Source organism: Nicotiana sylvestris, chromosome 7, assembly GCF_000393655.2.
Source record: "Nicotiana sylvestris chromosome 7, ASM39365v2, whole genome shotgun sequence".
Taxonomy (NCBI): domain Eukaryota; kingdom Viridiplantae; phylum Streptophyta; class Magnoliopsida; order Solanales; family Solanaceae; genus Nicotiana; species Nicotiana sylvestris.
In genome coordinates this window covers 5,899,531-5,924,559 of record NC_091063.1, presented here as the reverse complement: position 1 = coordinate 5,924,559, position 25,029 = coordinate 5,899,531, and the positions used below count along the sequence as shown (strand labels likewise).

Below are 25,029 nucleotides of genomic sequence, written 5' to 3'. Positions count from 1 at the left end.
GCATCATCAGTTTTCAAAATTTTAACCATTTCTGACTTCTTTCTTTTTTTAAAAGATGAGAGTGTTAATTGGCTCAGAGGTCTGTACTGTAACACTAAAATAGTAGTAATTACTTTAGTCTTTACCCACTGTGTTTAGCCGCCCTTTACTGTTCCACTGTAATTACTTCTGTCACGCGCTTAATCTTCATTTGCATGACCTATCTCTTTTTCTCTTTCTTCTTTTTTGGACGTGTGAGGTACACGCTCGTAAATTGTGGAGTGTGTTTTGTAATCCGAATTTTAAATGGATTAATTTCGAAACGGTTAAGGTTATTGGTTCGTCCATTGAGCCTATTTACCAAAATGCCCCACATACAAGGCAATGACTTATAGTTTAATATCGTTTGATTGTGGTTTAGTTATAAATAATACTACGTAGGATTATCGTACAATACATGAATTGTTATATAGTGAATAAATAATACATGTATTATTATTTAAGATTCATGCATGGTCAACCTCTCATACTTTCATATAATAATACATAAATTATCGTTTAATTTATGCATGCATGGGTTATATATACACCATATGATTTTCGGCATTAAACGCCCCATAGGTTATGCAAACTTTAATAGCGTAAACCAAAAATAGTATTAGTTATATTGAGATTAATTAGTAATGCAAGATTTAATTTAGAAACTTGAACTTTTTAAATTTATTTTGTTTAATAACTTTATGAAATGCATGTACTTACGTGACTCTTCTCTTATCCATTTCGATAGACACAAGGAGAAATTGTCACCTTTAACAAGTTAACGTAAGATAGATTCATATAGATTATAATATTTCGAGTGAAAGGGAACCTTTTCTATATTTATATTACAGTAATTATAGTTTCCTATGTACTCATACTTAGGTTCGTAATGTGTATGTTTATTTGGTCGCAACAAAATGAATAAAATAAGATAACTTGAAGTAGAATTCATTTTTTTAAATATAGTTATTAGTTCTCTCTAAATAAACATAGGAATTAGGAACCTAAAGTATGAGTATATATGAAATTTGTTTAACCTATCGAACATTAAAAAGGAATTTTCATCGTAAGATCTTGTGACACAAGCCAAAAACTCAATTTCCTATTTAGAGATTACCCATCTAGAGACGAGTCCTAACATTTTATCTTAATTTTATCCTTTAAAACACTGCACGTCAATTTAATTAAATATATCAATAATTGAAAAAATTCCCCCTCAATATATTAAACTTAGTTTTCTAGAGACTGGGAGAAACTTCTGCCTCGCATTCACACTAGTACTAGTTAATTAATATTCTCTCCATTTTAAAAAGATGAACATATTTGACCGTGCATGGAGTTTAAAATGGAACAAAAGACTTGTGGTTTAAATAACTCATAAATATTTATATGATCATAAATCATCTCATTACGGGTAAAATAAATAGTTTAATGTTACATTATTTTCAAATTTAAAAAGGAATCGCTCTTTCTAAAACAGACTAAAAAGGAAAGAGGTAAATTTTTTTTTAAATGAAGGAGTAATAGTTACCTAAGTCAAAGTAGAGAGAGAACAACAACAACAACAACAACAACAACCCAGTATAATCCCACTTAGTGGGGTCTGGGGAGGGTAGTGTGTACGCAGATCTTATCCCTACCCTAGGGTAGAGAGACTGTTTCCAAATAGACCCCCGACATCCTTCCCTCCAAGAACTTCCCACCTTGCTCTTGGGGAGACTCGAACTCACAATCTCTCGGTTGGAAGTGGGGGTTGCTTACCATCAGAGCAACCCCTCTTGTCAAAGTAGGGAGAGAAGTAGTTAAGATTTGGGATTAATGCTAGACAAAAAACTAAAAATAATATAATAATTATTCACTCCGTTTCAATTGATGTGATTAGTTTGATTCGGCAAAGAGCTCAAGAAATTTCTTTTTTTGAAACTTGCAATATTAAATATTGTTTAAAATTTGAGTGATCATAAAAGCTTATCATTATAAATAAAATAAAAATTTTAACCTTAAATTATATAAAAGCATGTCATTATTTCTCAAACAAACTACCGTCCCAAAACTTATTCTTGGCTCCACTTTGAATTTAAACTTATTCGATGGAGGATGTAAAAGAAGAAAGTTGACAAAGAAGGCCAGTCTGTATATCCACGCAATAGATTGGTAGGAGTAGTTGTTAAAAGAATCAAAATTCTGGGCAGGTTTTTTAACGTAAGAACAGCAACATAGGGGAAAATTTTATTTTGTTTTTCATGCAACTGACACTAGTTGTATGAGATAACTTTTTTATCGCATAATTTTGTGGACCCAGAAATATAAGATTAAGGTCCACAAATTTGTGAGATAAAAAGAAGTCTCATACAACGTGTAAATTGTACGAGACACAAAATAAAACTTCTAAGGCATCGGAAATCCGGTGATCTTTTTTGGCGGTTTGAGGTGACTAAACGACGACAAAATAAGGACAAATGTAATCCAAATCCCACTGTTTGTCGTTTTTGGCAAGTAAACCTCACTTTAAACCAATTAAATGGAAGTGGAGTTAATTGTTAGGCATTTAACAGTTGGGCATAGTAAATATGGGCTACACGATTTTTTTTTCTTTATTTCTCCCCTAAGGTACATTACCCACGTTAAAGTCTGACTAAAGTGTTTTAACGCTCGAACCCAAAATTTCTAATTAAATATAAAGAGTACTTACCGCCAGGGGCGGACCCAAGTGGTGAGAAGTGAGTTCAACTAAACCCGCTTCGTCAAAAAATAATACTATGTATATGTATAAATTATGGCTAAAGCAGGGTAAATTTTGTATAGAAATTATTTTTGAACTCGCTTATACAACTTATGTTAGTTATGGACTTCTCTGACTGAACCCACTTGCACAAAATCCTGGGTCCGTCACCGCTTACCACTTCATCATAACACTTGTTGGTAAGGCATGACGATTCAAACAAAATAAAAAGATCTACTTGCAAATTAATGAAATCCATTACATATGTCTTTCTTAATAACGGACTAAACCAACGTGAAATGAATTACTCGTTAAAAGGTTAATATTTGATTAAATTTGTTGAAGTCGAGTTCTTACAGTTACTTGGGGTCCGATTCAGAGTTGAAGAGATTTGCGGCAACAGAAAGCAACTTTCCGATTAGTTGTATTATCTGAGAAATTAACACATAATTTAGCATTTTTAAAGATACAAGAAACAATTTTGTGACTTTACTTGGCATTTTTAGTGATACAAGAAATAATTTTGTGACTTTACTAATATAACGGATAAAATTAGATTATATGTAAGAAATTAACCCTTTTTCCATATGTACTTCAAACGCATTTTTTAAAGACAGTAACTGACTAGGGAACTAGAAGGGATCAAAGTTGATTGCACAAAAGTAAATAAAGGTATTTTCGGCCATCATCAGTTTTATCTACCCAACTTGAATAGAAAAAAAGATAAATTGACTGATTACATTCTTGATACATAAACCATATAATAGGACAAGATAAATACTTCCCTATCTAAAAGCAAATCAACCAGTTCTTTGCTGCTTTCGAATTAGTATGTGCACTAAGCTATGAAGGATATAATTATGACATAATTACAGAAAAAATCAATGAATGTCCAAAATTAATAGGAACATGAAGTTATGCAAACCTAATGGCAGCCAAACTAAAGCATAGTGAAAATGGGTGTAAACAAGCATGCTTCTTGGAAAATTTACAGTTCTTCGACACTGAAGTAAGCAGCTTCAGGTTTCCCGGCTCTTGTTCAGATAAAACCGATGTTTCAGCAGGGAGACGAGAAGCCAGTTGTATTGCTTAGCACAAGAAGCTCCCCAAAGTAATTGGTTACGCGCACATGAAATTCTGCGTACAAAAGCAGCATCCTAAGTTGTATGGAACTACTACCAATATAGTATAGCAAATAACTATCTCAGCTGACATCGATTCATTCAGTTAAGAAAATGAAGCCTTCATGCACCTAATATAGAATACTTCTAAGCTACAAAAGTTGAAGTGCATGATTTTCATGCAACCTATAACCAGTGAAAGTCCAAAAACCTATTGATCTATTCTTTTACCTTTTCTAATCATAACAACGAAAGAAGGAACTTGAAACCATATAGCATCAGTCATATTGTAAAAAAGACATGGCATAAATCTCACCATTGAAATGTTAAAGCTTTAGTTTAATCCTTTCAGACCACTTGAAGATATCCGAGTACACTTGATCTCCTCCCAAGTCTTCTCCAGTAGCCCCAGCAGCTATTCTGATGATATCTTCAATTAGTGCAAAATTTCCCATTATATCGACGTGAGCACCACTTTGCGTTCCCCTGCCTTCTAAAAGAGTAGCTGGAGGGGCGTGATTATACTCTCTTATAAATGTATGGATGCCTGATGGATTGAATCGGGTCTTTCCTCTCCATCCTTTCGCACACATGTAACCTGCACTTAAAATAGGTACAGTTTCATCCCCATCGGTATGAAATACACCGCCTTTCAAGCAAGGACTTTCATTTCCACCCTCAGCTGAAGAATCTATCTGGAAAGGAATATAGCAATCTCCAGCAGGACTAAGTTTGTATACATATGCTCTTTCAGTTGGAATTCCAACTCCATACATTGAGAAGATTTCCATCCCTGGTGCATTGGGCAATCTGTAAATGGAACATAAGACTGAGAACTAGCTATAAATATGCCAAATAGATTGCTGTAACATACAATGAACCAACTCAAGAGAGATGGAAGAGCGTCTTTTGCAACATGTTCTATGAACTACTACTTGCAAACACAGAAGCAAGCATTAATTGCCAAACTGGAACTTTGGGACGGAACCCGATAGTGAAAGTTGACAAGATGGAATCATATTTGCAAAAGAATGTTTGCAGCCTCTAGAACCCTGAAAATATTTCACCTTTATATCTACGTTATACAACAAAAATTGGTGAACCAAAAGAGGTCTGAATCTCAGTTGTGTCCGTAATATATTTGCATACTCTATAGATGGGCTTCAAGTCAAGAAGATAAAGATCGGAGCTGGCCTAAGAGCACGGACATATCAGATCAAAGAATAAGTCTACAGAACAATTTAGAACCTTACTTTGTTTCCAGGGGATTTGACCAATATTTGTAGTGTTCATATTTTTTGTCATTCAGATCATCAGCAATTCCATATGAAAAATGAGCACTACCACGCTTCATCAGCTTTGGTGCAACAAAATGAAGAAGATCCAAAACAGATCCAGCTGTATAAGCTTTGTAATCTGCCACAGCTTTGACACCTCCAATACCCATATCATGGTACTCAGTCCACACATCACGACAAGTTGAATTAGCATGACTTTTACCTTTGATAGCATCCTGGAGAGAACCGAACAATGAACAGGGCCAGTTAAAACTTATTTTCTTATTTCTAAGGAAACTTAAAACTGGAAAAGCAGAAATGACAGTCAGAATAGTTTGCTGATAACCACTGCATATGGAAGTTTAAACAAACTAGTGTAGAGCACATCTGTCTATTAGAGACAATCTCTCTATCTTCACTAAGTAGGGGTAAGGTCTGCGTACACACTACCTTCCCCAGACCCCACATGTGGGAATATACTGGGTATGTTGTTGTTGTAGTGTAGAGCACATCTGAAACATGATAAAATCAATTCGTGGATAGTTGAATACATCAAATTTGGGATGAAATAACTGTTACTTCATGGCAATCTGCAATACCACGTGTAACTCTCGACTCTTTAGGATGCGTTATACATGTCAAAACTACTTCACCCAGCAACAGGATTAGCCAAAGAAATATCACAAGTTTCCTGATATGCACAGTGACAGTAGATAGTCTTAACGAACGAAGAATTTGCAGTGTACTACTGTACTTAACAGCATAGTTAATCTAACTAATGACTGCATAAGTGCTTATGTTTTTTAAAAAGCAGATCAAACGACCAATTTCGCATTATGACCTGTCTTTAAAGACAGTTACAGAAAAAGAAAACATCAAATGAAAGATCCACCTATGAGAGTACTTGCACGTTTTCAACATAATAAAAGTTACAAAATATCTTTCGACTCCAAAAGCTTGATAGAATCACAGACCTCAGCAGCCAGTTCATAATTGAAACTACACTACATAAATATGAAACTAGAATCACCAATAGACATTCCAACTAGAGGCTTATGTGAAAGGAAGATTTTCTGTTATCACTCAATTTGTGTCTCATATCACCACGCCTTTCCCATCCTCTACATTAGAAGATAGAGCGAATACTGCATATGGAAAACTGACACACGAAAAAGATAAATGTATATTCCAACTAGAGGCTTATATGAAAGAGAAGATTTTCTGTTCTTGCTCAATTTGTGTCTCATATCACCACGCCTTCCCATGTCTACATTAGAAGATGGAGTGAAGGCTACATATGCACTGCATATGGAAAACTGACACACGAAAAAGATAAATGTATATTTCACTCGTTTGTGACAGCCTGGTAGGTACTTTTTAGTCAGCATATGAAAATTTATGTCTTAGCATCTGATCCTACTGGTAGCTAATGGGTTATCATGTTATTTTGGAGCATGATAGTTTAAATAGTATTGTATTGGCAATATAAATCATTGACAGTAGTTAGTGAAAATTTAAAATTCAAGAACATTACTCTGAAGTCAATCCTCTCGATCTCTGATGAGTGTAAATCAGCTACATGCTTCCCAAATGATATTATTCTTCCATACTTCACACGAGTAGCATTAACCGACTTTCTTCCCCCATCACTCTTTGCCATCTGGGTGCTGTTGTTCTTCGGCTTCTTTTCGTTACACTCATAGCCTTCTTCTGGGGACCAATCCAGCCCACCCCAGATAGTGTCTCCGCCTTTTGGTATCATTGACATTGTTGAATCCCATGTACGAGTCATTCTCATTACATGCTGTAAAGTTTGAAAATTGAACATTTCACTTTCCAAAAAACTTGGGGCCATAGACCTGCAGAAGGGGCAAATTCTACTTCAGCCCAGGAATACCTCTTGCAGATAAACAAAAGACCAGAAACTCCAAGTTAGGTGGCACATGAAATAAACTACTTCTGCATGCATGTGAACAGTACATTCCCTTCACAAGAGTATGCTAATACACACATTACAGGAGATGAACTGATCGAGAAAAAGGCATCAGAATAGTTTCATAGAGGAAATTAACTAGTTGTTTTTAAAGGGTACAAAAAGATTAACTCTTATTTTATCTGTACTTTTAACACTAGGAGCATTATTGTGGTACATCTAACTCTTATCGGGCGAAGTCATGATATACAACCTCAGTTATTCAGAGGCAACTATCAATAAGAAGCAATAGGAACGGAAGGCTGAAAACAGAGTCTAAAATTGATTTAGTATCTTTGTACTTAATGGAGCACAGATTCAATTTCCATCTCTCTCCATTTAAAACTGTAGAATGCAAAAGAAAAAGCAAAGAATTTATTCGTTCAAATCTAACAGATGCAATAGCACATTGTGAAAGACCAATAACATTCTCTTTTATGAAGCTATGACAGAAGACAACCACAGAAATGCTTAATCAGATGAAGGAAGAGTTGAGAGAGAAACTAGTAGCACGAGGAAAAACCTAATAAGAAAAACAGAGGTTGAAGTGATCTTTTGGCACGGTATCGTTTGTAGACCATTTTAGACATCTGAAGATATTGCCATATATTACCGTATAACAAAGCAAAGAGGCCTGCACAGAAATGCTCCCTTGAACTACATCATATGACTTTTATTCGTAGGTAAAAGTTTTACCTGATTGCAGGTACAACATTATCACCAACAGGGAAAGACAAAGATCCTTTCTGAACCAAAAATATAAGATAAGCCACTTTACTAGAAAGGGAGGAAAGGAGCCAAAACTACAAGGATCTTTGGCGTTGGGAACTTGTTCATTATATGAGAATGCAAGTTATAAACAATTTATCATACAAAGAACATCATCAAATTACATACAACTATTAGACATCTCACAAGAAGAAAGACAAAGGAGCAGTACATAACATATTTTAATAAAAACAAGACTTCATTTTTCTTTATCAGCAAAAGTCAGACGATTCATTTAAGAGAAAGAAACCTGGCAGCAGCAATATCCTTGGCTTCAGCTGAGAATAATCCTGAGACTGCTTTTGGGACACCCAAAAAGGGGCCCCCAATGTTCATTACGGCTTTTATATGTTTAGCACACCAATCAGATCCACCTCCTCCACCCATTGGAGACGGTGCCTCCACCCATTTCATGAAATGCAAGAAGTATAAAACACCCATTGAGTGCGGAATTATAACCACCTTCTTCCCACCACTCGAAGCCACCATGAGTTCTATGTTACTTTTAATCCTGCTTAGAGTTTGATCTCGCACCTGAAGATTTTGAATAAAAAGATGTGTTATAAGATTGCAAGGGTAGTTGCTAGTTGGGCTGATGGACATATCTCGTAATTCAGAACTGATGTTGGAAGGAAACATCCTCCAGCAAATTTTACATTAGAACAACAACGAAAAACGCACATATGTTGCAGTCGGAGTCACAGTACCTCAGTGTTCTGGAATGAGATTCTCCAATCATAGGCAGCCATATACATGTTCTTCTCCTCATATCCGATGCGAGCCAAATTGGCAATTAAAACGGCCCAAACGAAATAACCTGGAGCAAAGTAATCAGCTGCGACAAGTCCAGAGACAGGTCTAATCCTTATACCAGAAGGATCTAATCCAGTTTCATTATCAAGTGACATATGCTCCACCCAGCAAAGAGGTCTGCATTTTATTGGACAAAAGGAGAGCTTTTTGTTATGTATTGTAAGCAAAAATTCAGAAGCAGAAGATTCAGTAATATCTCAATTGATCTTCATCGACTATTATGGTTCCAACACTGGAGAAATTTAAAGCCTGACCAATAATTAGTCAGTTGACGTTAGATAACCCTGATTGGTTCACTCTAAAGCAAATTTCACTTCCAATCGACCAAACTAAGCAGTGAAATCACACTTTTTCATTAGCAAGACAAACAAAAGAAAAGATTTAAAGAAAATAAGGATGCTTTATTTCCAAACTATGAATTACAAACTTGAGAACCTAACCACATACCTACTTTATTTGCCTCATTAGCCTACTCCACCTAAAGGCATTTGTTTGAAATTTTCCAAAAAACAGAGTTTGCAAAAACTGTTCAGAAAGCTTAAATGACTAAGTTTGCAGAGTCTGTTTTAGATAATTTCCGAACAAATGCCATATCTCCCACCAATCCAATATCCACTTCTTCTTCTTCTTTTTTTTTTCTTTTTTTTTTTTTTTGGTTGTTTTTGAGTGAAAACTGAACAAAAAAGGTAAAGGAGACAGTGAATACTAATAGCCAACAGTAGTTGTTAACTTCACAAGAAACTGTCAAAAAAAATACTATTACTAGTAAAGAATGAATCTTTTAGGCTGGTAAATAGCCAATTTCATGATAAATCCTCACATTTCAGTAAAGAATAATTCTTTTCAGCTTTCAGAACCTTTCAATTAACGACTAAGAACACATTTCTCACGTAATTTCCCTGAATAACATCAAAAGATCCTTTTCACTTACCATATTTTGATGCACAAATAATCCACTCTGTAGTGTAACCAAACTCCACAACATCATAAAAAAGCTAAAGCTAAAGCACACAAATTGGAATTACTAAAAAAAGAAATAAAAGCTAAAGTAAGTACCTTTTGTACAATTCACCAAAAGTACCACCCCAAAGCCTCTTCCTAAACAAGCCTTCAGCACATTGATGTCCTTCCCACAACTCAAGTCCACCAGTCACAATTCCCGGCACGAATACAACCGGATGTTTAGCTCTTAACCCTTCTTTAGCCAATTTAACTCCCGGCGGGTCCGGTAACGGCCCCGTTATCGCCTCCGTTACATACTGCGGGAACGACGCCGGCATTGCGTTGTAAAGGAACAATAATAACCACCATATCGAACATATACAACCTATAAACCAACAACATCCGTCAACACATCCCCATCTCCTCCTTCTCCTTAACCTCCTCGAACCTAAATTATTCTCCTTATTCTTATCCTTAAATTCTTCGAACTCAGGCTCTGAATCCGAGGTTTTTTTGGGCTCTGTACCCTTCCTACGCCTTAGAATCGACATGTATGTATTTTTTGCTATAAATACACGTAACAGGTACAGCTGAATTAATGAATACGAATATTCACTATTTCAGATGTCTAATTAACTAATTCATGAACTGAATTTATGTAATTCGCGGTTAATGACTGAGAAAGTGAAAGCTGCAGTTAACAGCAGCTTGAGTAACAGCTCATTTATTCACCTCTCAGCTAATCAAATCTGAAAAACTCAAACCCTAGGGCCTAGCTCTGCAAAACATATATAGTCATATACATACAAATACACATGTATGTATAATGTCAGAGCAAATAATATTATTAAGAAAAACACAGTTTCTATAAATACAAAAAGAAGAAGAAAAATACAGATTTGTATTTCATTCAAAATAGTGTTTTGTATGTATTGTGTATATATAGGTGGCGGATGAGGTGGGTGGGGGTGGGGGGGGAGTGATCGGAGCAGGAATCCGGGGAGGGGATGGAAGCGGAGAAAACTATAGAAGGTGGAAGAGAGATGTGAGGTGGGGTCCGTGAGTGACACGTGGAGATTCTTAGGAGCTTCGTGATGTACTTTGTGATTGATTATCAGCCGTTGATTGAATCGGTGAGGTCAATTTAAGGTTATTTGACGGTGGGGATATGGTTTTTAATTATGGGAGAATGGCAAGAGGGGGGAACACGTTAATTAATGAAATTGGATATATAATTTTACTACTACTAGTAGACTAGTACCCGTCCGTTCCAGTTTACGTAAACTTATTTTTTTTTAGTCCGTTCTAAAAAGAATGATACATTTCTAAATTTGGAAACAATTTAGCTTAAACTTACAATTCTACCCTTAATGAGAAGCTTTTATAATCACACAAATACTCTGGGTCCCTTTTTAACTTGTTTAAGACTACAAATTCCAAAAGTCTTCATTTTTTCTTAAATTCCGCGCCTAGTCAAACAGATTCACATAAATTGGAACAGAGGGAGTAGTATCTTTTTTTCTTCATTCGTTTATTATCTATAACAATAAAAATAAAAAAATATTTTTGATGGATGACGTTTTAAATATTTGTGTAAGGAAGATATGGAGCACAATCTCTATGACTATGGAAAGATTGGAACTTTGTGCTTTATTAAAAAAAAAAAAAAGAGTCCACTGCATAAGGTATTTTGCGATCGCTTAGGGTTCGAGGAAGGCCGCACTCCAAGGAGTACGATGTAGACATCGTACTCTAATGATGCAAATATTAGTGATTGTTTTTACGATTCGAACCATATCACATGAGTTCGGAGAAAGACAGTATCACAAGGGGTATGATATGGACATCCTACCCTAATAATGCAAGCATTAATGACTATTTTCACATATCGAACTGCATCTTAAGAAATGTGATATAGACAACCTACCTTAATGATGCATCTATTACTGACTACTTGAACGACTTGAACTCGTAACTTATAAGCCATATTGAGGCAATTTTACCGTTAATCTAAGGTTATCTTCAACTCTATGCTAAAATAGTTTAAATTAAAATAATAATCTTTTGACTATGATATTGAATTTGTTTTAATTATTTATTTTATTAGTGCAACGAATTACTTTTTTCTTATACAGCTAATCAAATACTATTATATTTTTCTATACAAAAGCTTATGGTTAGATTAATTACTCCAAACCACGACCACACACCCTAGTTTTTCTTTAGTTTTAATGTTTTTTTGGTTGAAAGCTTGGATTTGTGTGGAAATGGGTTTAGAGGAGTGACGTTTGATTTGTCAATTTGTTTAATATGGTTGGCTTGGAAATTTGGAATCTTTGTATGAGTTCCAGGCTTCCAGCCAAAAGCGGTTGTGGGCCTTGCCACTTTCCACTTGGACTTTTCTGCCTTCCTTCCTCAATATCATTGTTGTTATTTATAGTTGTATATAACTAAGTAGAAATAATGTATGAAAATTATAGATAAGTTGTATAATATATAATTAATTGTATGATTATTTAATATAATTATATGTTAATGATTCATACATAGTAAAAATAAATTTTATACAACTAATTATATATTATACAATTTATCTATAATTTTCAGCTACTAGTTTAAGTTGCGGACTTTGCCAAAACTCAACACTAATTTTGAATCTCTGTATGCTATTGTAGATTGAATTGAGTTGTTTGAAGAATATCTTGGAATGTATTAAGGACTCAAAGGAATTAAGGTATGTTAAGGCATTTACTTCTTTCTTTTTTGGCATGATCTAAAGTGAAATGAATATGCTATTTTATAACGGATCTACTACTAGCAACTAAGGTTGTCCATATTGTTCTTTCCTTATAAAATTATTCTAAGCAAGTGTGTATGATCCTTGAATCCTACTGAGGTTCATATTGAGGGTATGGATGTCCATAATGTTAATCTAAGGTGCAACGACATTAGGTCACTCCGAAAGTTTTAGAACGTGATTCCATGACTCTAGCATGCATTATATATAGTATCTATTTTACTCTACCGAGCCACACTATAGTCGGCCGGGTACGACATCTATTTTGCAACCACTGATCACTTGGGTTTACCGAGCTCCACATGGTCGGGTACAATTCTACTGAGCCTTATGATGGCCGGGTACATCATAGAAATCCAGCAACATATAAATATCAATAAAAAGACACCATATAGCGACAACAAGTCACAACTACTTCACGACGAGCAGCAAGTTCCGATTGGAATCTATATACCCCATATCACCCCTTATAGACTTCTTAGTTCACCCTAACAGTATAATTAACATTCTAATAAAGTCATTAATCAATGATTCCAGCCTTAAACCATATATTTATAACAACAAAAATAATCCACGACATTATTTTTACTTAATTATATACAACTACAATATCATACAACTTAAATATAATTTTTATACAATGTTGTTCAACTTTCATACAATAGTTAAATAAATAAAATAAAAATATACAAACACCAGAATACAATTATTCTACAATTTTACTATAATTTCTACAGTATAATGTATGTCATGTCTTCTTCTTATTCTTTGAGATTCAATCTGAAATTTAGTCAAAATCAAGTCAATCTTCACCAAAATCCCTCAAAATTGAGATATAAACTTCAAACCATATTCCTAATTATTTGCAACAACACCCAATCCAAACAAATAATGATTTTTGAAAACCCAAATTCAAATTCAAAGCTTCAAAGCTTTTTAATGGCTGTCAATGGTGGAATTGCTGCTCTCTTTTCCTTTGCTTTACATTATTGAAATTTGGGATTGAGAGATAGAGAGAGACGTAGAGAGAATTTTCAATTCTTTACAACAACATCCAATCCAAACAAACAATATTTTTTGAAAACCCAAATTCGAATTCAAAGCTTAAAAGTTTTTTAATGGTTGTCAATGGCGGAATTGATGCTCTCTTGTGCAAGATACGTGGGGAGGGGGGGTGTGATGTGGAGAGAGAAACATGGGGGAGTGGAAGATATGTTAGAGTAATTTTAGGACACTAATTATTATCATTAATTCCCTTAAAATGTACATAAATGGTAATTGGGTATATAAAATGTAATTATAGTAAAACTTGAATATGGAGGGTAATATAGTTTCATATAGTGTATAGGAATGTAAAAATTCCTTATTTATAAAGGCAGCTCGACGCACTAAGCTTTCGCTATGTGCGGGGTTCGAAAAAAAAATCGAATTATCTTGCATTTCTGCAAGAGGCTATTTTCACGGCTCGAACCTGTGACCTCCTTATCACACCATAATAATTTTAACAATTACGTCAAAGCTCCCCTTCATCATCATTGTTGCTATTTATAAAGAAAATAAATGACTTAACCTATTTCTTATAAAATTAATAAGATATCAACTAAAAAAAATACAAAACCTCATGTAAATACACAATTGCATTCTCATATTAAAGTTTGTTTTACTAGTTGACGTGTTGAGACTTCGAGGTTATTAGTCTCTCGAGGGTTGTTTGGTACATGGGATAAGAATAATAATTTCGGAATAAAATTTAGGATTAACTTTATCTCATATTTGGTTTGGAATATTAGTTAATTTCGGAATAATTTTTACGCTAAAATGGTGAGATTAGTTATCCTATATAGAATGTGGGATAACTAATCTCATGAAATATCTCATTATTGTACCAAACGACCCCCTAATATTGTAGCATCGACTAAGGGTTTGGAAATAATTGTTTTCCTTTCCTTGTTCCGTTATCAAGGGCGGAGCTAGGTGGGCGGAAGAGGGTTTTGGTCAAACCCCTTCGTCAATAATGGCTTCTAATATATATATATATATATATATACACTTTGGATGTTGAATCCTTTTTAACTTTTTTTGCATGTTAATTCTTCTTCTTCTTTTGAATTTTTTTTTTAGTGAAAATCCCACTTCCATCACTATCTGTAACGTGCCGAAGCGTTAACCAATTGCAAGATATATCTTTTTCTTTTCTTATTTCCTAGAAGAAGAAAAAAAGACTTGTTATTTTGTACTAATTGGCATTTCGAAATGTCTAAGTGTACACTTTTTCTGGTACAACTTTTCCAGAAGAGACTTCTGAATTCTGATGCTACTAGAATTATGTTATCCTTTCCAACTTGGAATTTATTCTCTAATTAATTTGCTTTCCAATGGCAAAAGCTGCTTGAAAAAGTAGAGTGGCATATCCCTCATCTCACTCTTTTTTCTATTTATGATCCTAAATAGAAAAAAGAGACGTACCATACGACTATCAGTCATGTCATCTGTTTCATTGGCAAGGTGCTCAAAGTGGCTCTGAAAATTTGAAACGGTGCTGGATTGTCACCACGAAACCGCCCTATTTCCACCATAGCTTGTTTGTGGTGAGGAGTCTGCGCTGCCGGAGTTTGGTTATCGTGTGGACCTCTCCCCTACCAATGGTGAGTGACTTCCATCGTTGGATCTCGAGGTTGATTCATCACCTCCCGTAACAGTGAACGGATATCAGCAAGGATCGAATCCTTCACCCCTTGAACTGATTCCTCCGCGAGAGACTTGAGTTTTTGGTCGTCCATTGAAGACCTCTGGATGAAAGCACCAATGTAACAAACTTAATTAAATAAAACAGTAATCAATTCCACCCAAACTTGTATTGATAAGTTGTAACAAGAATTACAAGTAATTGCTCTTTTGAAGTTCCAAACAAACTTACAAAGGAATACTAAAAGTAACAGTAGCTATAGATAAGAGAATTAGAGGGAGAGGAGGAACTCAGAAGGAGGAGAAGAGAACAAAATCATCCATAACAAATTGTCTGCTCGCAACAACCCCACTCATGATGCTTTATACTACTGCTTAGCTTATTTTACCCTTCTTCACGTGATCTTCCTTCTTTTCAAATGTAATCAGCAAGTCTTTTAGGAGGAATGACCTTTCTAGAAGTCCTCCTCCGTGGCAGTTAGGGGTATTCATGGTTCGGTTTGGATCGGTTTTTCCCTAAAAAGAAATTAAACCAAGTAAGTCGGTTTTTCAAATATTAGAACCAAACTAAACCAATTAAGTTGGTTTTTTCTCGATTCGGTTTATGTCGGTTTTTTAGTTTTTTTGATTATTTGTCGGTTTTTTCTTAAATATAAGACATACACTACCAAACACACATTTCGGCGACCACATTTTCAATGTAACACTATCAAATCAATTGCCCTTTGAGAAATCTATTATTTACCAAGATATATTGATGATACTTGAATCAAATAGTGATGAATAATTTAAGGACTCAATTAAAAATATATTATTTTTAACATGATATAGATTCTTACACTAAACAAAAGAAAACTATCAATTAAACTAGAATGTAAACGTAAAGAACTGTACTAAAAGTGCAAACGATTAATATTTAGTATAAAATTTTTAAAATTTTGTATAAAAGTATACATATATATAGGTGTAATAATAAATTTTAAAATAGCTACTCCTATATTCGGTTTGGTTCGATTTTTTTTAATTAAAACCAAAACCAAACCAAATTTGATCGGTTTTTAAAGTGCAAAACCAAACCAAAAAGTATCAGTTTGATTTGGTTTTCGGTTTGGTTCGGATTTTCAGAATTTTATGAACATCCCTAGAGGCAGTCCCATGTGCTCATCTTGCGTGGTAACCCAGTCAGCTCTATTCTCATTCACAACATTACTCCCTCCCTAAAATGCAACCTTGCCCTCAAGGTTGGAGTCAGTTGGATCATCAAAGGCATTGGAATCACCAAGTTGCAGAGGAGTCACCTGCTGGTCTGGAGTACCAACACAACGCTTCAACATACAAATATGGAAGACAAATTGAATCCTTGCAGATTCAGGAAGTTCTACACGATATACAATGCTACTAATGCGTTTCAACACCTGATAGGGTCCGAAATAACGCCTCCCCAACTTATGGTCTCGCTGCAAGCGTAAAGTTGATTGTCGGAAGGGTTTAAGTTTGACATATACCCAATCACCCACTTCAAAAGAAGTATCAATTCTAGACTTGTCAGCAAACAACTTCATACGATTCTGGGCTTTTAATAAATTGTGCTTGAGGATGTGCAGCACCTCATCCCTCTGTAGGAGATAGGACTCCACCAACTCACTTGCTGCGCTTACCAAAATGTATCGAGCTACAGTAGGTGGTTCACGACCATAAAGAGTCTGAAAGGGGGTCACACCAGCTAAAGTTTGAAAAGAAGTATTGTACCAAAATTCTGCCCATGGTAACATCGCGACCCATTGGGAAGGTACCTCGACGACGTAGCAACACAAATATTGCTCTACACATTTGTTAAGGGCCTCAAGTCACGCGAAAATTACTTATAGGTCACGCGAAAATTACTTTGTCGTTGCTCCAAAGCTCCCATTTCCTTCTTGAAAAACAAGAAGGAAATGTTAATTAGTGCGTCTTGCATTTCAGTTTTTCAGTTCAATATTTTAGGAAAAAAATGTTCTAAATGTTCTGAGGTTAAGATTTTTAGTTTAAAATTTCAGGACAAAATAAATACTGACTAATCTCTAAATAGCATCCCTTAGAATGGTTATTTGTGCACTTGCCTCTAGATTTTACTGTAAAAATTACAAGGGGCGCCCTATTTGGTCGTCCCCATTTAACCTATACCTTAATTTTTACAACTTCAGGCGCCTCTTATGGCTTGGTATAACGTTGTGTTTTTTCAGGTACCCGTTATGATACTAGTTTGAGGAAGCAGATTAACAAGATGGAGGTCAGTCAGCACAACAAGTATTTCTGTGAGTTATGTGGAAAGGTACAACTTTGCTTAAATGTTATTTGATAGTTTTCTGGACCGTGTATTCATAGTTGCATTGATAATAATGTTAATTATATTCTGGCATTATAGTACGTTGTGAAGAGGAAGGCTGTTGGTATTTGGGGTTGCAAAGATTGTGGCAAAGTCAAACCAGGGGGTGCCTACACATTGAAGTAATTTTTAACATGCTGAATTTCAGCAAATATAGAACAAAATTTCAGCTAGTAGAATGTTTAAGTTTAACAATTACAAACAAAAACTTCAGCCAACACTAAGTTTACGCGAAAAACTTCAGCTAAAACATGCTGAAGTTCAGCAAATAGAGAACAAAACTTCAGCTAGTACGACTATAGGACAAAAACTTCAGCTTATTTAGTGCTGAAGTTTTTACAAATGAACTAAATAACTTCAGCATCTTCTGCTGAAATTTTTGAAAAAGCTTTACGACAAAACTTCAGCTAAATATGCTGAAGTTCAACAAATAGAGAACAAAACTTCAGCTAATAGAATGCTTAAGTTCATCAATTACAAACAACTTCAGGCCCGTCTACTAGAATGCTGAAGTTTGCGTGATTGACTTTGCTACTTCAAGTCCGTATGCTTGAAGTTTATGTTGCAAAGCGGGTATAAGTTAAAACGTGATCCAAAAAATGGGTATAAATTAGGGGTGGGCGTTCGGTATTTCGGTTCGGTATGTATGAATTTCGGTTCGGTATTTCGGTATTCGGTTTATCAATTGTATATACCAAATACCGTACCAAAATATTTCGGTACGGTTCGGTATTTACTATTTTGGTTCGGTACGGTTTCGGTTTAACAATCAATGAATATTGAATAATCAATGCTAAATGCTAACGCCTAACAGTGCACAACTGCAGTCTGCATATGCAGTCATGCACAATTGGAACTTGGAAGAGGAATCACAAATGCAATTTTTTCAGTCAATGTTTGCACTTTGCACAACTGCACAATGTGCACAAGTTTGAAAACACTGAAAAGCCTGCACAATGCACATTGAAAACACTGAAAAATTTGCACAAATTTGGAAGAGGAAGCACAAATTTGCAAGTTTGCATCTGCAGACAACAACTTCACAATCTGGCAACTGCAGATGCACACTTGCACGCCAGATCTGGCAATCAACTTATTAGTTAACACTTAACACTCACAGTGCAATAAAAACACAGTCCAAACTTAAACACATGGCAGCTGAACACTTAAGCTGTTAAACAGTTAATTAAACTGCAGATGCTAACTTGCACAACTGGCAACTGCAGTCTGCAGATGCTAAACACATTAACCCAGTGCAATAAAAACAATCCAACAAATGCAGTGTTTGCACAATCGAAATTTTAAAGTGTTTGCACTTTGCACAATATGCACAACTGCACATGGCTCATGGCTGAAAGCCTGAAACAAGAAAGCATATCATTCTGATTTCTGCAGACAACAATTTCACAATCTGGCAAGTGCAGATGCAAACTGCAGTCTGCAGATAAATTGAACACTTAAAACTGTATTCCCGATAAATGGTAGCTGAACACTTAAAACTGTTAAACAGTTAAACTGCAGAAACCAGAAAGAATAGGCACAACTGCAGTCTGCAAATGCTAAACTGCAGTCCAAACTACAGTCTGTAGACAACAAACTTGCGAACTTCTCCGTTATCTTCTTTCACCACAAAGTATTCCCAAATATCGGAGCGTTGAGCAGTAGCACGGGGCATGATTGCACTTGAACTTGAACCTAAAAAAATATAAATCATATGTTAGAATATTATTGTTTGATGATAATAAAACAAAACTACAAACTATTAAGTATATCATTATCACCAAACAAATAGAGTATTAAACTTACCCCTCAAGATGCAAGTTGCAACTATACATCAAACAATGCTAGTAGTGCTTCCATTATTTTCCATATCTAAAGATAATACGACCAAATATGTCATACAAATGAAAAGGCATGATATATTATTTTGAGTTAAAATACAAACAAAATATTAAAGCTTACCAAGCTCGAGTTCCTCAAGATACTTCAAGTCTTCTTCAACACTAATAAGATTCTTCTCTTCTCTAATCCAATCTTGAACACAAATAAGAGATTGTACACATTTAGTAGTCAATGAACTCCTAAATGAATCAAGAATACGGCCACCAGTGCTAAACGCGCATTCCGACGCCACACTAGAAATTGGAATTGCCAACACATCACGAGCCAACTCCGAAAGAATAGGAAATCTAGGAGCATGTGTTTTCCACCAACTCAAGATATCAAATTCTTCACTAAAAGGCTCTTGTTCTTCACTAATGTATTTATCCAACTCCGATTTAGCACCCCCACTTCCATTGTCTTCCTTTTGTTTCTTTAAGCTAAGCTTAGTCCTAATTTTTGATGCACTTATAACACTCCCACTAGGTGTCTTAGGTGTGTTGTTAGATGAAGTAGAACTAGATGGATATTGATGACAAGATTCGGTTGAATACTTTTTTAGATACTCCCCAAACAAAGAATTCATATAAGCATACACCTCAACATTTATTTTCTTCTCTTTTTCCTCCCCAAAAAGTTCTTCAAGTGCTCCCTCAACATATTCAAATTTGTTACGTGGATGCAAGACAGAAGCAATAAAAATCATTTTATTCATCTTTTCAGGTTCACCCCAATACTTCTTGAACTTTTCTTGCATTTGCTCAGCCATTTTCTCAAATGCCCATCCTCAATAGTTAAATACATTTTCAAATGACAATAAAGTTCAGATACATCCTCAAAATGAGAATTACAAGTGACATAACGGGAACCTGAAACTTTTTTAGTTAGCTCGTGAAATCTTGCAAGAAACTCTATAACATTCCTCACATTCACCCAATCATCAGATTCAAGAGGACCTGCATTACCACCATCTTCACAAAGATGAGAACATTGATATGCAGAAAATCCATCATCAAAAAGATTCTTGTCAAAGGCTTTTTCAAATTGTTGTGTTGTATCCAACATCAAATAGGTGGAATTCCACCTGGTAGGAAGTAGGAACATCCAAACACAACATTTTGGTACATTCTACCTTTACATGTGCACAACACTGTTTAAACTTTAAGGTCCTTGCAGGCGAAGATCTCACATACCTCACAATATTTCTAACACGTGTCACAGAAGTATCAAGTTCTTTCAAACCATCTTGCACAATTAGATTTAGTATATGAGCCATGCATCTCACATAAAGATGTTTACCACTCATCATATTAGTTTTCCACATATCTAACTGTTTAGACAATTCTTTGACAGTTACATCATTTGAAGAAGCATTGTCCACAGTAATAGTGAAAACCTTGTCTAATTTCCATTCAAGCAAACAATCCCTAATAGCTTTAGCCATCTCTTCACCCTTATGACTAGTGATAGGGCAAAAATTAAGTATTCTTTTATGCAACTTCCAATCCCTATCAATGAAGTGGGCTGTCAAACACCATATAATTTATTCTTTGTAATGAAGTCCAAGTGTCTGTTGTTAGGCAAATTTTTGGATGTGCTTCTCTAAAAGAACTTTTTAGATTTTCCCTCAATTCACCGTAAACTTCATAACAGTTCCTTGTTATTGTTCTACGAGAAGGAATACGAAATAGTGGTTGAGTTTTTCTCATAAACTTTTTAAAGCCTTCATTTTCTACAAAGCTAAATGGTAGTTTATCAGTAACTATCATCTCAATTAAGGCCCTCCTAACCACTTTTTGATCAAATTTCCAAATTGATCCTTCATCATTTTGGCAAGATTGAAAATTTATCTTTGTTTGACTATTATCTTCTGCAATTTTAAGTGGGTATTCTTTGCATCTAAGCAAATGATTCTTCAATCCTGTTGTTCCATTCTTAGATGAATTAGCAGCATAAGCTTGTTTACAATATCGACACCGTGCTTTCCCAACCCCATTAACCTCAAATTTATCAAAATGGTTCCAAACGTCAGACCTAGGTTGCATTGCTTTCCTTTTCTTGGAATCTTCACTATCAATGTTGTTGGTGTTACTATCTACCGTAATAGGTAAACTTTCAGTAGAACCAACATCACTTACTTTACTTGTATCTTCCATCTATACAAAATTAAACAAATATAAACATAAATTAACAATCAATAAATTAACTAATAACTATCTTGCTATCAATAACAATTAACTAATAAGTACCTTGCTACCTTACAAAATTAAACAAATACAAGTATTATCTACCTTGCTACCAAAGTAACATGAGTTTTCTTATGTGTGCACATTATAAGTCTAGGATTATCATTTTCACTTTTCAGTGGTTTTTAGTTATCTTCAAGTATTATCATTTTCTGACTTTTTGAATATCAATAACAATTTCCTGTAACTTAGAATTTGCTTTAGAAACATTATTCTTGATAGTTTCTAAGGTCTTGATTACATCAATCATAATTGTTACACCAATTCTTGATAGTCACTGACAATAGAGCTGATGTAACACCATTGAGAACTCCAGCTCAGCTGAGAAGCTAAGAGAGTGACTAAATCTTTTCTTGAAATTCTAGAAGCCAACATACTAGAAGATACTGTATTTCATGATTTTCAAAGAGAGGAGTCTGCTATTGTTAGTTACTCATATGAATATGATATGGTAAAGTTCAAAAAATCACACCTAAACAAGGTAATACAACCAAAAGAAAGAGTATTAACGTGATACGAATGATATTTTCCTACTAAAGGGAAAAGCTCGGAACATCCGTTCATTCAATCAGCAATACAACCAAAAGAAAGCGAAACATACCTTTGAAATTGAAATTGAATCGAGCTCGATAGACTGGAACATAACAGCAGCGTCTTTGACACTTCGTTTGCCCGGAATCGAATCGAGCTGGAAATCGCCGCCTATAACCCTAAAATAGTTTGATGCAGAAACTCAGAAATTAAATCTCAACAAAAGCCTCAGAAAGTAGTCGAGTACTGGGATGAGATCATGAGAATGAGATGAGACTTACAAAACTTACAAAAGTAGTGAAGTTAACTGGTGAAGATGAGATGAGACTCGAGCTCGAATGTCGACTGGTCGTAACTCGATTCGCAGACTGATATCCTAGAGTCGCAGTCGATTCTCGTCTTCTTCTTCTCGTTCTCGATGATATCTCCTAACTCCTAAGCAATAAGCACAGAAGGCTGAAGCAGTAAGCAAACCCTATCTCGAATTCTCGATGATATCTCCCACCGGGCAAATGAAGTGTCGAAGACGGAAGAACAGTAGAACACTAGTGTCTGCTAGGGTAATCGTCTAATCGATTATTTGAGGCAGAAGATTGGGCTTGGGTTGGGAGTTGGGGGAGATGGGTCTGGCTGGGTGTCCGTGTGGGGCTGTGGGCCTATAAAATATGTAATTGGGTTTGGGCCATATTTCGGTATACCGAAATAGTTAAATTATAAAACCGAAAACCGAACCGAAATACCGAAATACCGAAAATTCAGTACCGAATTAGACCGAAATACCGAAAAACCGAAACCGAAATACCAAATTAATTTGGTTCGGTTCGGAATTCGGTTTTTCGGATTTTATGTCCACCCCTAGTATAAATGCAAATCCCCGATTTTACTCATGTATTCGGGGCCCTTAGGCTTGGCCCATATTTGGCAGTAGAAAGCCCGTCCATTGGATACTCTCATACTCATCCAAATTCAACTCCAAAGCAAAGCTCTGTGAACGTCCCTCCCCCACTGAGGAATTTAGTCCAAGTCCAAATTTTGGTAATGTTCATATCTTTTACTTTTTAAAACAAAATATCATATCATCACAAAAACTACTTCACCATTCAGTTCAATTTTGACTCTCATCCTAATATGAGTGCGAAGTAAATCTAGGACAACGGATAGATTTCATTTTTAGAATTCGAACATGAGACCTCTAGTTAAGAATGAATGAGTACTTACTTCCCAAACTATCCTCGTTGGTCACTATATGGATTTAATGGTATAGTAAAATATTCGTAAAGCAACTTATCATTGGTTTCTCGATCCAAAATAGTATTCTGGAAGGTTTTTTAATAGGAAAAAGGGACAAATTTATCCATGTACTATTGTAAACAGTTTATATTTTCCTGTCCTTATTTTTTTGGTCTAAATCTACCCTTTAGCAAAGTAATAAAAAATATCCTTATTTCTAAATCTTACCTTCTCTCAATTCGTATGTAAATTTAAATATCTAAGTTGACCAAAAGAGTAAGGTTTTTTTTTTTCTAGTATGAGCAGCCAGATATTGCAAAACTATAATTACTTTGATCTTATATGTTGTTTGGCAATTAAATATATTTCCCTAAGAGGCTAAGACCTTCAGGAAAATATTATCAAATGAATTGTTGGAAAATGCCCGTAAATAGTCTTATTACCGATTGTATTCACTAAAACAAGAGTCACCTATATATTGTACAATAAATTTGCGTCGAGAAAATAAAATGAAGACCGAAAAATATTGCAACAATCATCGTATTTGATTTCAAATATATGAGTGTACAATCTCTATAAATCCTCTGATTCTTTTTTCCAATAGTAAATAAATTCAAGGGCCTTTGAGCTTGATCTTGAATATGTAGTTGCTGCCACGAACGATGATCTTGGATTCAACTAGCACGAACTTTTTGAACTCGTACTCCTTGAATCTTAATTTGTTCTTCGTTCTTGAGCTTGAACTTGATTTGTTCTTCGTTCTTGAGCTTGAACTTGATTTGTTCTTTGTTCTTGAGCTTGAAGCTTGAAACTTGTAGAGAAATTTGCGGTGTTTGATCTACGAGCTCTCTCTTACTTCTTGTTATAACTTCTGGTGTCTTTTCTAGGTTATGAAGACCCATATTTATAGTTGTGGGAGGGAAGAATTATGATAAGAACAAATTCTTTCCGACCAATCAAGTTGAAGTGTGACAAGACCGCATTTGATTGGCTAGAACATGTCAATTGCACACACAACACGATTTCATTAGCCTTTTAATGTGACTTGGCATGCAATATCATTTTGACACGTGGCATGATCCTATTGGCTCTTCCACTTGACTTGGCGTGCCACGTCATATGACACATGACACCAAACTGGACCTCTAGGAAGATGACATCTTGGGCTTAATGAAGTGGGTTCATCACTTTAGCTTAATTAAATGGGCTAGCCCAATGGATTAAGACTTGTTTATTTAATCCATATATATTGGACTTATATAATTAATTCAATTATACTAACCCACAATACTTTTTTGGACTAATATAACTTGAATTTAAAATATAATCTAACTTGTTTTACAGATTTAAATCTAACAAAATTTAATTATCTACAAATGCCCCTACTTCAAGGTTTGTCGTAGTATAAATTTCAAGGACTAGACTTTGAAGTATTTGTTGAAGACAATTCGTATTTTCCTTGGAATGGCTTCATCAGTGTCTCTTCTTATAATTAGAACACCTTAATTGCATTCTATCTGGACCAAAATAGTGACAGATCCCATTCGCCATAATTAATCCTTTAACTAACTTTCCCTTTTACTTAAGCACCAAAATTAAAAATGAATTCTAAATGCCAAGCAATCTTAGTTAAAGTGACACTGCAAGACTTCAAAATTGAC

At 35.0% G+C, this 25,029-nt stretch overlaps 2 protein-coding genes across 2 annotated transcripts; both read right to left on the bottom strand.

Moving 5' to 3' along the window:
* Window positions 1–3,428: 3,428 nt before the first annotated feature.
* Window positions 3,429–10,625, bottom strand: LOC104240673 (phospholipid:diacylglycerol acyltransferase 1-like). The gene is made up of 7 exons (XM_009795543.2): window positions 9,748–10,625; window positions 8,586–8,808; window positions 8,129–8,412; window positions 6,673–6,997; window positions 5,115–5,374; window positions 4,178–4,671; window positions 3,429–3,877 (listed from the first exon to the last, which is right to left on the bottom strand). The coding sequence occupies exons 1-6, from the start codon at window positions 10,182–10,184 to the stop codon at window positions 4,188–4,190; spliced, it is 2,013 nt and encodes a 670-aa protein (XP_009793845.1). The 5' UTR covers window positions 10,185–10,625; the 3' UTR covers window positions 3,429–3,877; window positions 4,178–4,187.
* A 5,707-nt stretch (window positions 10,626–16,332) lies between these two features.
* On the bottom strand, window positions 16,333–16,887 carry LOC138872702 (uncharacterized). The gene has a single exon (XM_070151112.1). The coding sequence runs from the start codon at window positions 16,885–16,887 to the stop codon at window positions 16,333–16,335; it is 555 nt and encodes a 184-aa protein (XP_070007213.1).
* Between the last annotated feature and the right edge of the window lie 8,142 nt (window positions 16,888–25,029).

Excerpts from the sequence above, each read along its gene's own strand:
- LOC138872702 (XM_070151112.1), bottom strand. The coding sequence starts at position 16,887 with ATGTTACCATGGGCAGAATTTTGGTACAATACTTCTTTTCAAACTTTA.
- LOC104240673 (XM_009795543.2), bottom strand. The coding sequence starts at position 10,184 with ATGTCGATTCTAAGGCGTAGGAAGGGTACAGAGCCCAAAAAAACCTCG. Across the intron at positions 8,809-9,747 it reads TTTGGTGAATTGTACAAAAG|ACCTCTTTGCTGGGTGGAGC; the intron begins GTACTTACTTTA and ends AATAAAATGCAG. Across the intron at positions 8,413-8,585 it reads TCTCATTCCAGAACACTGAG|GTGCGAGATCAAACTCTAAG; the intron begins GTACTGTGACTC and ends CAAAATCTTCAG.